At 44.8% G+C, this 16,050-nt stretch overlaps 2 protein-coding genes across 2 annotated transcripts in view; both read left to right on the top strand.

Annotated features, from left to right (window-relative positions):
- LOC126624481 (uncharacterized protein At4g18490-like) overlaps positions 1-16,050 on the top strand; it is a 72,809-nt gene that overhangs the window by 32,427 nt on the left and 24,332 nt on the right. The gene's annotated exons all lie outside the window — the stretch shown is intronic.
- On the top strand, positions 7,371-9,861 carry LOC126624479 (uncharacterized). The gene is made up of 3 exons (XM_050293543.1): positions 7,371-8,425; positions 8,512-8,987; positions 9,068-9,861. Exons 1-3 carry the CDS (start codon positions 7,435-7,437, stop codon positions 9,719-9,721), a joined length of 2,121 nt encoding a protein of 706 aa, XP_050149500.1. The 5' UTR covers positions 7,371-7,434; the 3' UTR covers positions 9,722-9,861.

Here is a 16,050-nt window from a genome sequence, read left to right as displayed (position 1 = left end):
ATTTTAATATTTCATCGATTTTGATGAATTTTTACTGCTTTTATGGTAATCTTTTTGTCATATCAAAACCAACCTTTTCCCTAAGATTTTGATGGATTTCAATGTGTCTCAATTCTCCAATGATAAACTCCACCACCGTAGATGGCCCTTTACCACATTGGTGGAAAAAAGTTGAGTTATTGCATGATGGCGTGGGTTTGAACCCTGTCGATAGCTAAACTAACACCTAATCTAACAAAATCCATTGCTTAACAAAAAAACAAATAAACAAAAAAACCTCCACCACCCACGATTATCCAATTACTATTGTTTTTATCACTTTCATCACCATGTCTCCACCATTTCCTTACCATGACCACCCTCCAACCCCACAACCTCCATTGTCACTATGGCCACCACATCGTTTCCATGGGCATAACTGTCAACCTTACTATGACCACCACCAACGCCACCATCACCATGACCGTTACCTTTACCACCACTGTCACCACCTCCCCCATCCCTACTCCTCCACCACCCCAACAACGCCCCACCATGCACCAGAATGAATCACCACCCCTACTATTATCGCTGCCACTAAAGACAACAACTATAATACCACCATCTTGCTTACAATCACCGCGTGGTACTTCCACCACCATCGTTATCACCACTTCATTACTAGCACGCGTGCATGGCAAGGGCACATACCATGTTATTGAAGATCTAATTTTAGCTGGAAATCATATATTCACAAATTTAACACAAAATTCACAACTTTAACAATATAACATGTTAGACTTAAAAGAAAAATAAACTCGACATTTATTATACATAATCTTGTTCTTTTGGTCACCTAATGACCAAAAATTCATATGGTTGCCTCTCTTTGAATTCAAAATCGAAAGAAGAGTAAACATATATTATGGTCACCGTGGTGTGAATAAAAAAGCCTTTCTATTATCAAACAATATACTCTTAATCATATCCAAAATTTTCCCTCCTAGTTTGAGCCCCCATTGCCCTTTCTAGGAAAAGGTTAGCGCCACTTGATTCCATAATAGGTTAAGTATTAATTAACATGCCCAAAACGTATTAAGACAAGGAGGACAAAAAATTAACAATTACCTCGATCGAAAGTCATCTGCAGACAAAATTGCATGTAAACAATAGGTGATGACAGAACAAAGGATAAACAAACCATATTTTGATTGGCAGCAGAGAAAAGGTTATTAGGTTACAATTAACAATGTAGACAGTGCATGAGGCCAACGACACAGACGATCCAGTCCACGTACGATAACAATAAGTTGAAGCACCATCATCATATATGGGTGTTCATAGGAGCAAGTTCACCCATGACCCAAAAGGCAGAACAAAGACTGAAATTACCCTTTACTCCAAAAAACTACTTCCACAGGTCTTTTTTTGTGAATGATTTAACACAAAATGGCATTAGGCCATATTGTGGGGGAATGACCCCTATTTATAGAAAAACTTGTAGCTTTGTCACATTGACATGTGTCATGTTATGATTGGTTCTTGATGTTGACACGTGCTGCGCTCTGATTGGCTTCTAATCTTGACACGTGTCGAGTAGTGATTGGCCTCCTGGTCGGAGGGGAACTCTTCTGGGTCCTTGACAGTATAGCGTTGGCCGGTGCTCGGTAGTTTCGGGATTGGTCAAGTATGGTACAAACAGTGCTCCCCTAAGTTCCCGAGTGAGGGAAACTCCTCGGTTGGGGACTTGCAAGATCCAATCCCTTGAGTAATCACGAAACTTCTAAGTACCGAAGTGTGGTCTGATCTTCATCTGCCCTTCTCTGGAAGTACTTTTCCTCCATCCGGGAATGGTGTATTTAGCTGATGTTGACGCACAAGGTAATGTATCAATTTCACTTGAAGCTTAGTTGTAGTTTCGGGCTTAGTCAAGTGTGATACAAACCCTATAGTAGGAGTCCCCCAAGTCGCCGAGCTAGGAGATCTGCCGAAAGAGGTGACAGACAAGGTAAGCAGTCAAACTTCCAAGTAAGCAACCCAGGATCAGAGGTTTGACTTCGGCTTCCGGTTGATTGTTCTCCTTCTCCTTGTCTCTCATTCAACTGCCAGGATAAGGAGAAGCAAATGGATAAGAGATGATATGAGATACTTTTGCTTTTGAAGAAGTAACTTTCCACAGGCTTATTCTTGAACTGTGCTGGAGGGTTTTCTGGTGCCCTTCAGAGTATAAGGCCGACTCAAAAATTTGAGGGTCAAAACAAGTCCATCAAATCTAGAGTACGTTCGACCTTGATGATATGGGATACTTTTGTTGTTGACGGAATAATGAATGTGGTATGGAAAGGTGTCGTGCTGTAGTGATCTGTTTCAGCTCACCGTTGAACCTTCTGCTTCAATCTTTTGCATGGCAGAAGTGGTGTACAACCTTTGCATTTAAATGGTCATTCAGAACATTCCTTCATAGTGACTCATCCACACTTGGCAGCTTCAGTGTAAAGAGCTAATATCTGATCAACTGTCATGAGGTATTTGCCGGTGGAATTCGTGACCTTGACAGTAGTTGAGGATGAGTACTCGAGAGCAATGCTAAGTAAGCAACCAGGCAATGGCTCCAGGCAGTCAGTTCCAAATTGGAGGTTTGATTTCAGGTTCCGACTGACTGCTCTCTTTCTCCTTGTCCTGCAGGTGTGGACAAGGACAAAGACAAAGACAGGGAGAAAGCATGATATGGGATACTCTTGCTTTCGACCCTGATGATATGAGATACTCTTGTTCTTGGTGTGGCTTATTTGCTGAGGTATTATCGGGGGGAAATAAAGCTGAGTATTTCGAGAGGTTATGTTGAGGGTGCCTTTTCGAACGCGAGAAAGGGTTGAGCATTTTTGCAGGTTTGCCTTTCCGTTGAGGAGGGAGGTCAATGTATATAGGGATTTCCCAATAACAAGTAGTAATGCTATTCCTTTACCCTTCTTGGTCACAGCAATGTAGTGGGAGCTGCCAGCTTCACGTGTTTTAATTTTGTCAGAGCACTTTGAAAAAGTGGTATGTGGTATCTGGAAAGCTGATGTTACGTGTGAAGATTACAGACAAGCTTTATCTAAGAAAATCTGGCTCTCGAAGTTCTGAGAGTTGTGCCTCTTCGGTTTTCGAACAAGCAATCCCGTCGAGGATCTGACTCTCGAGATTCGGAAAGCGGTGCTACTCCGGTTTTTTAGAAAGTAATTATGTTGGGAGTCTTTTCTCGAATGTGAGTAAAGGTTGGACGTTCTTGCCAACTTGTCTTGCCGCAAAACCCGGAGGTCGACACACATAGGGACTTTCCAGTTGTCAAGCAGTGGTGCTGTTCCTTTACCCCTATGGGTAATAGTAGGGTAGCTGGAACTTCGAAATTCTCGTGCCTAAACTTTGTCAGAGATCTTTGACAAAGTTATATGTGGTACCCGAGGAGTTGATGGTGCATATGGAGAGCGGTGATTGAACAGTAAGATTCACGTGCTTTCTACTTCACCAGAAATCTTTGACAGATTGCCCGTAATTTCCGCAAAGCTGAGTGTGCATGTGACAGGTGCTGACGAGGCTGAAAAAGCAGGTGCTTCTTCGATTTCTGAGATCGGCCCTCGTGGTCTCTGAGCAGCCCAGCTTTTGAGAAAGCAAACGCCTCTTCGATTTCTGAGATCGGCCCTCGTGGTCTCTGAGCAGCCCAGCTTTTGAGAAAGCAAACGCCTCTTCGATTTCTGAGATCGGCCCTCGTGGTCTCTGAGCAGCCCAGCTTTTGAGAAAGCAAACGCCTCTTCGATTTCTGAAGCTCCGTCGAGTGCAGATTTTTATAGAGGCTGGCATTAAGTTCTACAGCACACTTGAATCTCTACCAGTAGAAGCTCATTTCTTGCACTTCTAAGATCTTGATTTGTCTGACCTCTTCCTTCTTCAACACATTTGAAAATGTCTGGACCCTCCGACCGTCGTTTTGACTTGAACCTTGGAGAAGAGACAGCCACGCCTTCTCCAGACAACATATGGCGCCCATCCTTCATATCCCCTACTGGTCCTCTTACCGTTGGGGATTCTGTGATGAAGAATGATATGACCGCTGCAGTGGTGGCCAGGAACCTTCTCACTCCCAAAGATAATAGACTACTTTCCAAACGGTCTGATGAGTTGGCTGTTAAGGACTCTCTGGCTCTTAGTGTTCAGTGTGCAGGTTCTGTGTCTAATATGGCCCAACGCCTATTTGCTAGAACCCGCCAAGTTGAATCGTTGGCTGCTGAAGTGATGAGTCTCAAACAGGAGATTAGAGGGCTCAAGCATGAGAATAAGCAGTTGCACCGGCTCGCCCATGACTATGCTACAAACATGAAGAGGAAGCTTGACCAGATGAAGGAATCTGATGGTAAGGTTTTACTTGATCATCAGCGGTTTGTGGGTTTGTTCCAAAGGCATTTATTGCCTTCGTCCTCTAGGGTTGTACCTGGTAATGAAGCTTCAAATGATGAACCTCCAATGCCTCCTCCTTCTGGGGTTTTGTCAAGTACTGAGGCTCCGGATAACCACCCTCCGGTGCTTTCTCTTTCTGGGGCTCTACCGACTGCTGAGACTTCCCCTAAGCAACCTTTGTGAAGGCTCCCTTTTGTTTGTTTATTTTGACTCATGTATATGTACATATTTGTGGCTTATCGAAAATATTAATAAATAAGCTTTGCTTCATTTCAACATATTGTGTTAAATACACCAAAGCCTTCTTCATAAAGTTCTTTGAATTTTTGCTTTTGTTGAAACCTGTATTGTTGAAGCTTTGTGAGTGAAGCATGTAGTTTGAGGTAGTGTTCCCTTAATTTCCCGAGTGAGGAAAACTTCTCGGTTGGAGACTTGAAAAATCCAAGTCACTGAGTAGTCACGAACTTTTGAGTACCAAGGCGTAGTAGCATATGGTGGGAGTCCCCCAAGTCTCTAGTCGAGGGAGTTGACGAATGAGGTGTCTTGCTAATAGTCCATGTCGTAAGTACCAAAACTTCATTCTTTTGTTTTCTAAGTGGTAGCCCCGGACTTTTTCTTCATATATTTTGTTTATGAAGGTTGCTAGGCCCGAATAAGTGGAATTGCAGAAGGTGTAACGGTTGGTAGCTGTTTTATGGAAAGCCATCTGACTACGATAGTCTTGCACAGGATGACTATAGGGAGATACACACACATACTGCTATGATAGAGGGTGTAACCGTTGGTGCATTACAATCATAATGGAAGCATCACAATGATGGAAGCATCACAATGATGAAAGCATCATAATGATGAAAACACCATAATGATGAAACATCATAATGATGTTTCTTTGGTGGAATTGTTTTTCATTTCCCCTAACACCCGGAATTGGTTTTCAATATAAGACCATCATCTGTAGCTCGAATCACAAAGTTGGCTGCATGAAAGTTGTTCTTTAATTCCTTAACTACAACATATCCAAATTTGAGAGCCATCAGATCAGTACAACTCTAGAAATTCAGGTACGACGAGTGATTGGTCATCATTTGTCTGTCAACACGTCAGACCTGTTGTGAGCTTCAAAAACTCCATTTTCTCTTGCTTAGATCAACAAACTTTCTGCAGCGAAGTTGTTCCTTGACTTGTGAACTACAACATATCCAAAATTGAGATCCCTCGGAGCTGTATAACTCAAGAAATTCAGGTATGATGAATGACTGGTTATTAGTTTTCTGTCAACCCGTCAGATTTGTTGTGAGCTTCGAAACTCCATTTTCTATTGTTCAGATCAGCATGCCTTCTTCATTGAAGTTGTTCCTCATCGTCTCTTTCATAACATATCAAAAATTCAGAATGAACTAATGGTTAAATATTTCCAGATCTTCGAAACATCACAGCAGCTTCGAAATCTGCAAGAATCCGACTGTCATGCTTGGAGCTTCAACACTTTAATTTCCGTGGCTCAAACAGAAATGGTTCCTTCTTGAAAGTTGTTCATCTGCTCAAGAACTAGAGGGTGTCCAAAATTCAGCTCCATTGGAGAGAAGCAGCAGCTGCAAAAATTTGATAGAGAAAAGGAGGCGAAGCTTTGTTGGATTTCTAGGCTGGGGAAGATTCCAGTTTTTGTAGCAACTTCAGTACTGGTGAATTGCTTGTATTTTTGTCCATAACTAAATTTTGGACTTTGAATTATTATTTGATCTATCATAATATGTTGGGGAACATATATAAGTGAATAAATAAGAAGGAAGATTTTGGGCCCTTGTGGGTGTAAAACAAAAAATGTTTAGGTTTTGTGAACAAAATTTGTTTATTTGGAGCAAGGTTTTGTGTTGAAGCTTTGTAGGTGAAGCTTTGGTGTTGAAGCTTTCTAGGTGAAGCTTTGATGGTGAAGCTTTGTAGATGAAGCTTTGTAGATGAAGCTTTCTAGGTGAAGCTTTGATGGTGAAGCTTTGATGGTGAAAGTATGTAGATGAAGCTTTCTAGGTGAAGCTTTTTGAGGTGAAGCTTTGTAGGTGAAGCTTTTTTAAGTGAAGCTTTGGGCCCTTGTGAAGCTTTGGAGGTGAAGCTTTTCGGGTGAAGCTTTTTTGGGTGAAGCTTTGTGGGTGAAGCTTTTTAGGGGAAGCTTTGTGGGTGAAGCTTTGGAGGTGAAGCTTTTCGGGTGAAGCTTTTTTTGGGTGAAGCTTTGTGGGTGAAGCTTTTTAGGGGAAGCTTGGTGGGTGAAGCTTTGGAGGTGAAGCTTTTCGGGTGAAGCTTTTTAGGGGAAGCTTTGTGGGTGAAGCTTTGGAGGTGAAGCTTTTCGGGTGAAGCTTTTTTGGGTGAAGCTTTGTGGGTGAAGCTTTTTAGGGGAAGCTTGGTGGGTGAAGCTTTGGAGGTGAAGCTTTTCGGGTGAAGCTTTTTAGGGGAAGCTTTGTGGGTGAAGCTTTAGAGGTGAAGCTTTTCGGGTGAAGCTTTTTTGGGTGAAGCTTTGTGGGTGAAGCTTTTTAGGTGAAGCTTTGTGGGTGAAGCTTTGGAGGTGAAGCTTTTCGGGTGAAGCTTTTTTGGGTGAAGCTTTGTGGGTGAAGCTTTTTAGGGGAAGCTTGGTGGGTGAAGCTTTGGAGGTGAAGCTTTTTTGGGTGAAGCTTTTTAGGGGAAGCTTTGTGGGTGAAGCTTTGGAGGTGAAGCTTTTCGGGTGAAGCTTTTTTGGGTGAAGCTTTGTGGGTGAAGCTTTTTAGGTGAAGCTTTGTGGGTGAAGCTTTGGAGGTGAAGCTTTTCGAGTGAAGCTTTTTGGATGAAGCTTTTTTTTTTTTTTTTTTTTTTTTTTTGGGCGCTTGACACGGTCTTTATTTGCTTGTTTTGTAGTGACTGTGGAAGACGGATTGCTTTCTGATTGAGAAGGGTTCCGGCATCGCTTTGCACCATCTTCATGTGGGTAATATAGGAACTTCCTTATGTTTTGATCATGCATGTAGTGATAGAATTTGTTTCTTCTTATTGTAGATGTCAGAGCCTGGAAGTTCTAGTGATGAGGGCTCTTCTAGCTTTAGCTCTAAGTCTGAGTCTGCAATGTCGGAGTCTTCAGGGTCTTTGTTAGAGTCCGGTACTAGAGAAACATTGGATGATCTTCCCAACCGTCAAACTTTAGCTATTGCTAGTTCTTCCTCCATGGCGTTGGGTGAGGGGGTTGTTTTTGATGCCATACCCATAGTTCGCTCTGAGTTCACAGCAGACCATCTAAAGAATAACTTGTTAGATAATGAGAAGCAGGTTGAGGCGCTAAGGCAGTCATGTAATATCCCTCGTAGTGTAGGGATACGTTTGGTACATGATGAAGAATGGCCTTCTGAACCTCCCCAGGGTCATGTTATGTTCTACACCCAGATATTACTGACTTTAGGGGTGAGACTACCTTTACATCCGTGGTTGCAAAAGATGTTATCTTTGATCGGATATGCACCTGGGCAACTCAATCCTGGTTTCTGGGATACTTTGATTGGATTTTATATCATTTGGATGGAGTGTGGGTTGTGTGAGCCTTCCTTCCATCAGTGGCGTTACTGTTACAAGATGCGCCCAGCAAAATCATGCACTGGTTATGCCGAGTGTGCATGTCGGAGTGAGAGAGAGCGTATTGTGTATGGTAAGAAAAAGGCATACTACACATGGAAAAACCGTTGGTGCTTTCTGTATAATGATTGGGAGTATGATAAGGGTGTCACGTCTGAGCGACGTGTGCTTACTCACTTCCAGACTGTAGGTTGTAACGTATCAACCGTTCGTACTATTTGCTATTTGTTGTGGTCTTTTCTTGCTTCTAACACTTTGCTTCATGTAGTGACGCGGGGCACCATCCAACTGTTTGGGCAGGAGCTATCTGACATAGAGAAGGTGTTGAGGGTGCCCAAAGAGGATAGACACTTAAGCAAGCTACGACCCTTATTTCGTCGGTACGGTTTCCAACCCTTAGTTTCCGAGAGCCAGGGACGATCGAGTAAGTTGTATCCTTCATGTAAACTTAGCTCAATTCCTTACTTTATTTGGAAAGTTGTATTTCTTATTTTGATTTTCCTTATGCAGTGGAGAAGGTAAGCAAGAAAACAGGGACTAGCACCCATAAAAGGAAAGCACCAGTGTTAGTTCCTTCGGAAGACATCCTACCGCATAAGAAAATTCATAAGTTCCGAGGGGAACCATCTGTTAGACCTAAGTCCCAAGATGGGGTCCTTAAGGGGCCTGCCTTTAGGAAGACTGGAGTCAAGGCCGTTGATAATGCTGCTGCCGTAGTTGCAGGAGAAGGGAGCCGACTGTTGCCTCATCCTCTTACTATGGAGCACACTGTCCAGGAAAGTGATCCTGGTTCCCGCCATGAGGGGAAAGGCAAGGAAAGAGCTGGCAGTGTCCCGTGGAAGGACTTGAGGGTTGCCACGCGGCCAAAGGATTTTGGGGATATCAACAATTGCTTGGCAGGGCGTCGATTCGCCTTCGATGAGCTCGGAGAGCCCTTAGCTAAGGATGAATCGGATGGCGACCGGATGTTGAAGCTGTCTTCATATGTGAGTGTTACTTTGTCATTTCCTTACTGTTTCCTCTTTATTATCATTATTTAGGTAGTGATGATCGTCTTGCCATGCAGGTCATGGCCGAGTATCACGACAGACTGCAAGAGGTTGAGCGGTACAAGGCAAAACTGAAGGAGAATAAGCAGCTTGTGGACGAGGCCCGGAGGAATAAGGGACTTTTGACTCAGGCTCTCCAACTGAAGGACGAAACCATGGAGAGCTTGAAAAGGCGAAATGGTGAGAACCTAAGGCTTAAGAAATTGTTTGAGGCAACTAAAAAACAGTTGGAGGTGGCTACCGTGGAAGTATCCAAGGTTAGGGGAGAATTGGATGGTGCCTTAGTTGAGATTTCTGAACTGGAGAAGAGCATTCCAACTGAAAGGGAGGCTGCTGTGCAAGAATACTTAAGTTCTTCGACCTTTCATCTTGCTATTAAACCCTATTGTGCTCAAGAAGCTCGCTTTGAAAAAAGGAAATGGATGGCCGTCCTTGATCGTTATGATGATGGGAGCATTCTTCGAAAATACCACGAAGATATAGATGAGCATCATCGAAAGGGCGAGACATTTGTCCTTGCTGTTGATCCTCGCAGCGAAGATGAGTCTGATAATGAAGGTAGTGCTGATGCACAGACTCAGCATGGTGAAGAGGATCTTGGGGATGCAGAGGATGATGGTAGGACGCGGAGTGATACTGCCAGGGGTTCGGCTTCAGATGAGAATGAATAGCAGTGTCTTTACTATCTGCATGTATTCTGGATGTAGTAGTCTGATGTGTGTATAACATGTGCCCATGTTATAAGCTTGAGAGTTTTGGATTTTAGGTGTTTATGAGTGTTTGCACTATTATTAATGCATGTTTGGCTATGTATGAATAGATCTAGTGTTTGGATATAAGCCATTGTTTGGTTGTTCCTTTCTTTGTATAGTCTTGTCGACACATACTTAGATTTTGCTTCGTGTTGGATATATCTGCTTTGAGGTTTCAACACTTGAGTGTTCCCTTGCTAGGAATGTAAAAGAGTGAGGGCTGAGTTGGCTAAATTACCTCTTTATTGAATTCATTGCCAAATGGCCTTCATTACATAGGATGTCGAACGGCTATAGCTCAACACTTGTACATCGTGAGTCTATTTGTAGTAGTACTTCAAGTGATCAGCGTTCCATGGATGGCCAAGGGTCTTGCCATCGGAGCTTCTAAGTGTGTAAGAGCCAGGGCGACTGATGCCAATGACTTCATACGGTCCATCCCAGTTTGGACTAAGTGTGCCTTCACTCGGGACTCTGTCGCAGAGTAATCTTTTCTTTAAGACCCAGTCTCCTATTTTGAAAGAACGAAGCTTGACCCTAGAGTCATAATAGTTGGAGATGCGCTGCTTGTAGGCGACATTCCTCAAGTGAGCTTGGTTTCTGTGTTCCTCGACTAAATCCAAGTTGAGGGTGAGTTGTTTGTCATTTTCACTTTGAATGTAGTTCTGGACTCGGAATGTTGCTTGCTCGAGCTCAACAGGGACAACCGCCTCTGTGCCAAAGGCAAGTGAGAATGGAGTTTCTCCTGTTGAAGTCCGATATGAAGTGCGATATGACCAAAGAACTTGGGGTACAAATTCTGGCCAACAGCCTTTAGCTTTGTCCAAGCTGGTTTTCAAAGTGCGCTTGATTATTTTGTTGATGGCCTCAACTTGTCCATTAGACTGGGGATGAGCTGGAGAGGCAAAGCATAAGCTGATGTTGAACTTAGAGCAGAACAACCTGAACTTCTTGTTGTCAAACTGTCGCCCATTGTCAGTGACTATCGCATTGGGAATGCCGAATCTACAAAGGATGTTCTTCCACACGAAGTCTTCTATCTTTGCCTCAGTAATGGTTGCCAAGGGTTCTACTTCGGCCCACTTTGTGAAGTAGTCCACTGCAACGACTGCGTAACAGACTTTGCCCTTCCCTGCCGGCATTGGGCCGATCAAATCAAGTCCCCACTGGGCGAAGGGCCAAGGGCTGATCATAGGAGTAAGAGGCTCTGGAGGGGAATGAGGAATAGTTGCATATCGTTGACATTTGTCACATGAGCGGGATACTTTGATGGCATCCTGGTGGAGTGTTGGCCAGTAATATCCTTGGCGAAAAGTCTTGTGTGCTAGGGACCGAGATCCAGCATGATCTTCACAGACTCCCTCATGTATTTCCCGAAGGACGATTTCCGCCTCGGCAGGCGTAAGACACCTTAAGTATGGCAGGCTAAAACCTCGCTTATAGAGTTGATCATTGATGATCAGGTAGCGGGTAGACTTGTATCGAATTTGCTTAGCCTGGACTTTATCATTTGGGAGGGTGCCATGAGCAAGGAAATTATAGATCGGGGTGATCCAACTATCCCCCTGTTGTAAGTTGCATACTTCTGCGGCCATGGTGCTTGGTGTTGCCAACAGTTCGACATGAATTTTTCTTCCAATCTTGTCTTCCACAGCTGAGGCGAGGCGAGCCAGGGCGTCTGCATGACTGTTTGCCGCTCGAGGAACTTGGGTGATCTGGTAGTGGAAGTGCTTGAGCAAAAGTTGTGTTTGCGCAAGATATGCTGCCATGGAGCTGTCCTTAGCATCAAAGTTGTTGGTAACCTGGTTGACCACCAATTGGGAGTCACTGAAAATATCAATTTGTTTAACCCCGAGGTGTTTGGCCAAACGTAATCCTGCTAGAAGGGCTTCATACTCGGCCTCATTATTTGATGCCTTGAATTTGAAACGAAGAGCATACTCCATTGCTACTTTGTCGGGTGTAGTCAAGACTAGTCCCGCTCCACAGCCCTGTTGGTTGGATGAGCCATCAACATACAGACTCCATGCTGGGGTTGTTGGTTCTATCTTCTGAGCTTCCGGGGGTAATGAAGCCACTGCTTCAGGTGTAGAAGCAATGTCAATCGGATATGTGAAGTCGGCAATGAAGTCTGCCACTGCTTGGCCCTTCTCAGCTGGCTTTGGTTGGTAGGAGATGTCAAACTCACCCAACGCTATTGCCCATTTGATCATTCGCCCTGAAGTGTCAGGACTTTGGAGTATCTGTCGAAGAGGATAATTGGTAAGCACGATGATGGAGTGCGCTTGGAAGTAAGGGCGGAGTTTTCGAGCAGACATGACCAATGCCAGAGCCAATTTCTCAATGTTAGAGTACCGTGTCTCCGCATCTTGTAAGGCTTTGCTAGCGTAGTAGACAGGTCGCTCAATATTCCCATCCTTTCGAATGAGAACGGAACTTACGGCTGAAGCTGATACCGATAGGTAGATAATGAGAATGTCTCCTACCTCGGGCTTGGAGAGTAGAGGGGCTTTACTCATGTACTCCTTGAGGTTTTTGAATGCCTCGGCACATTCATCAGTCCATGTAATGTACTTCCTACTTCCCTTAAGTGCTTTAAAAAAGGGAGCACATTTGTCTGTGGCCTTAGAAATGAACCTGGTTAAGGCTGCCACCTTGCCAGTAAGGCTCTGGATGTCCTTTGAAGTTACCGGTTCCTTCATGTCGAGGATTGCTTTGATCTTCTCGGGATTAGCTTCAATGCCTCGTTGGCTAATCATGAAACCTAAGAATTTGCCAGAGCCTACGCCGAAGGCACATTTGTTGGGGTTTAACCTCATTCGATACCTCTTCAAAATAGTGAAAGTTTCAGATAGGTTGGTGATGTGTTGGTCAGCATGTTTGCTCTTGACTAACATATCATCAACGTAAACTTCCATGCTCTTCCCAATCTGCTCGGCGAACATTGAGTTGACTAGTCTCTGATAAGTCGCTCCTGCATTCTTTAGGCCGAAAGGCATGACTTTATAGCAGTATAGTCCTCTGTCGGTAGTGAAGGCTGTGTGTTCTTGATCCGAAGGGTTCATGAGGATTTGGTTGTATCCTGAGTAAGCATCCATGAAGCTCAGGAGTTCACACCCGGCCGTAGAGTCTATAAGTCTGTCAATAAGAGGAAGAGGGAAGCTATCTTTCGGACACCCTTTGTTTAGGTCGGTGTAGTCAACACACATTCTCCACAAGACCTTTTGAAGCAAAAGACTTTCTTTGGTCGAATTTTTCTTAACAAGGACCACATTTGCTACCCATGTCGGGTAATTGACTTCGCGGACAAAGCCTATGCCTTTGAGTTTTTCAACTTCTGCTTTCATTGCCTCGTATCGTTCAGCATCATAAGATCTTCGCTTCTGTCTCACCGGCTTGATCTTGGGGTCAATACTCAAACGATGACAGATGACATCGGGAGAGATGCCTGGCATGTCCTCGTATGACCAGGTGAAGACTTCAGTGTTCTCTTTCAAAAAAGATATCAATGCTAACCGAAGGGGTGGTGACAATGTGGTGCCAATCTTCACCATGCGATCTGGATAATCTCTTGAGATAGGTACCTTCTCCAACTCTTCAGCAGGTTGGGCTTGTTGGGTGAAAGAGTCATCTCGAGGATCATCGGGTTGATTGTTGCTATCAGGAAGATCCAAGTTCGCTTCATCTAGGTTGGTCTTTGTGACTTGGTCATGTACAGACAGGGTTTCCTTGGGTCCGGGCAAGTGTTGTTGCTTAACTGAAGTGTTGTAACATGATCGTGCACTAAGCTGATCTCCTCTGATGTAGCCGTTGCCATGGGGGGTTGGAAATTTCATCAACAGCATATGCGTGGATACCATAGCCTTGAGATCATTGATGCCTGTGCGCCCAAATATGACATTGTATGCCGTTGGGCAGTCAACCACTAGGAAGTTAGTGGTAATGGTAGCCGTGTAAGGGCCTGTACCAATAGTAAAGGGTAAATGTATGCTCCCTAAGGGTTGCACGATATCACCGGAGAAGCTTATCAGAGGAGAAATCGAGCGATCGAGCAAGTGTTCAGCTACACTGAGTGCCCTGAAAGCTTCGGCAAACATGATATTGACCGAAGCCCCTGTGTCTACGAGGATTCGTCGAACATCAAAGTTGGCTATGTGAGCCTCCACGATCAATGGGTCGTTATGAGGGTAGATGATGCCTCTTTCTTCCTCAGGGTAGAAACATATCGGATCCCAGTTAGGCTTTTGATACTTCCCTCCCCTGATGTCTTCCACGTGAAACACTTGGTGACCAGGCCTCAGAATTCGTTCACTGTTTTTCATGGCCCTATTGGAAGATTCAGATATGGGTGTGCCGCCGCTTATGGAATATATGACATTCACCTGGCGTTGGTTACGGTTATCCCTTTGAGGGTGAAGGAGGAATTGATCAATTTTTCCTTCTCGTGCCAAAGCTTCAATACGATCACGGAGGATGATACATTTCTCGCTATCATGGCCGTTATGCTCATGGTAGCAACAAAACATGCCCGCGTTATTCGGGGGCGTGTAATCTGGGTGCCTCGGCTTTGGTTTTGGTATCAGGTGAGCTATGCTGGGGTAAATGGCCGCGCATGTGGCATTCAAGGGCGTGTATGTCTCATACCTTGGGGTAGGGGGTATCTTGACGCGGGTTTGACCCACTGCATTGACTGCCTGGGGGCGAGCGTTATTGTGGCGATACCCTTGGTTATCGGGATAGTGTCCCTTACTCTTTTTACTGAAAGGAGAGTGGTGAGGATGGAAATCCTTCCTCTTGCCTTGAAATTGATATGTCTGTTGATTCGGTGAAGCATTATGCAAGGCATGGGGAGGTGCCACTGCTGTTTGGGAAGTTGAGGTCTTCTCATTTAGGTGAGTCTGGCTTCCACCTCCCACTTGTTGATAAAGGATGGTTGTAGGGGGTTTCTCCTGATATGTCTTTGCCTCGGCGGAGGCATGGTTATAAGCCTGCGCCATCACCTCAGAGTAAGTCTTCCAAGTATTGGCATTGATCATGTATTTAAAGAAACAATCACGTAGGCCTGCCGTGAAGGCTTTGAGGGCAGTCTTGTCATCTGCTTCGGCACACCGGGAGTATTCATGGCTGAAGCGGCCAGCATACATACGTAATGACTCGTCTGGCTTCTGGCGGATAGTGTACAAGTCATCTGCAGAGTGCAAGCGATCGGTTTGGAAAATGTGTTGGGAAACAAATAGTTTCCTCAATTCCTCAAATGAGTCTACCGTCTCAGGTGTAAGACGACAATACCAATTTAGAGCTCCACCAGAGAGGGTGGAGGGGAAGAGAAGACATCGCTCTTCGTCGGTGTGCATCCGGTATGCCATGGTGGACTCAAAGAGGTTAAGGTGCTCAATCGGGTCCTCTTTTCCAGTATAAAGTTGCAAGCCAAGCTTTTGCTTTGTCTTTGCTTGAAGGGGGGTGTTGAGGATCCTCCTTGTAAGAGGGCCAGGCCTGGGTTGGTTCCAGTCAGGTATTTCAGCCTGACGTTCAGCCTTCAACTTGTTTACTTCCTCAAGAAGTTGTAGGACAAGGGGGTCCTGAGCGGAGTTATGTGTCACTGGAGCTTTCTTTCGTAAATCTCCATCTCCTCTTGGAATTAGGAAGGTTTGATCAAGGGCATGTGATTTTTCCCTGGACTCGTTGTACTGGCTTCCAGGGTATGTCTGTCGGAACACCTCTGAGTCCCCTGTACCCTCATGTCTCTCTAGGACTTGTTGCCCCTTCCCCAAATTGGTGGCTGGCTCGGGCCGTGGCAGGGGACCGAGTCTCTCAGAAATCCTTGGGTCATTGATCTTTGAGCTTATATGGATGGAATTCTCTCGACGTTGCTTCAGGAAATCCCGACAATCGCGAAAGACGACTTTCGATCCTTCTGCCCCTTCAGCAAAGAGGTGTCTCCCTCCACTTCTCATGGTTCGGGTCGAAGCAACTGGGTTAAGAGAAGCCTCATGTTGATTATCAAGTCGAGGGGTAATCTGTTCCCTATCAGGGATATCTATGTCGAATGCATGTGACCCTCCATGTTGGAGGGCACCCAGTTGATGGTTGACTTCCACGGGGGCAACAAGCTCGCGTGTCTGAGCTTGCCTAGCTTCGTGGAGTGTCTCGAAGAGCTTCTCATATTGCTCCTGGAGGACCTCATTCCTCATTGCTATCTTGTTGTTCTGAGCTTCCAACTCACCGACTTTAGCTTGAAGAAGAACTCG

Source organism: Malus sylvestris, chromosome 5 (assembly GCF_916048215.2).
Source record: "Malus sylvestris chromosome 5, drMalSylv7.2, whole genome shotgun sequence".
NCBI classification, from domain to species: Eukaryota; Viridiplantae; Streptophyta; class Magnoliopsida; order Rosales; family Rosaceae; genus Malus; species Malus sylvestris.
Note: the sequence above shows the minus strand (reverse complement) of the source record. Positions and strands in the feature narration are given on the sequence as shown.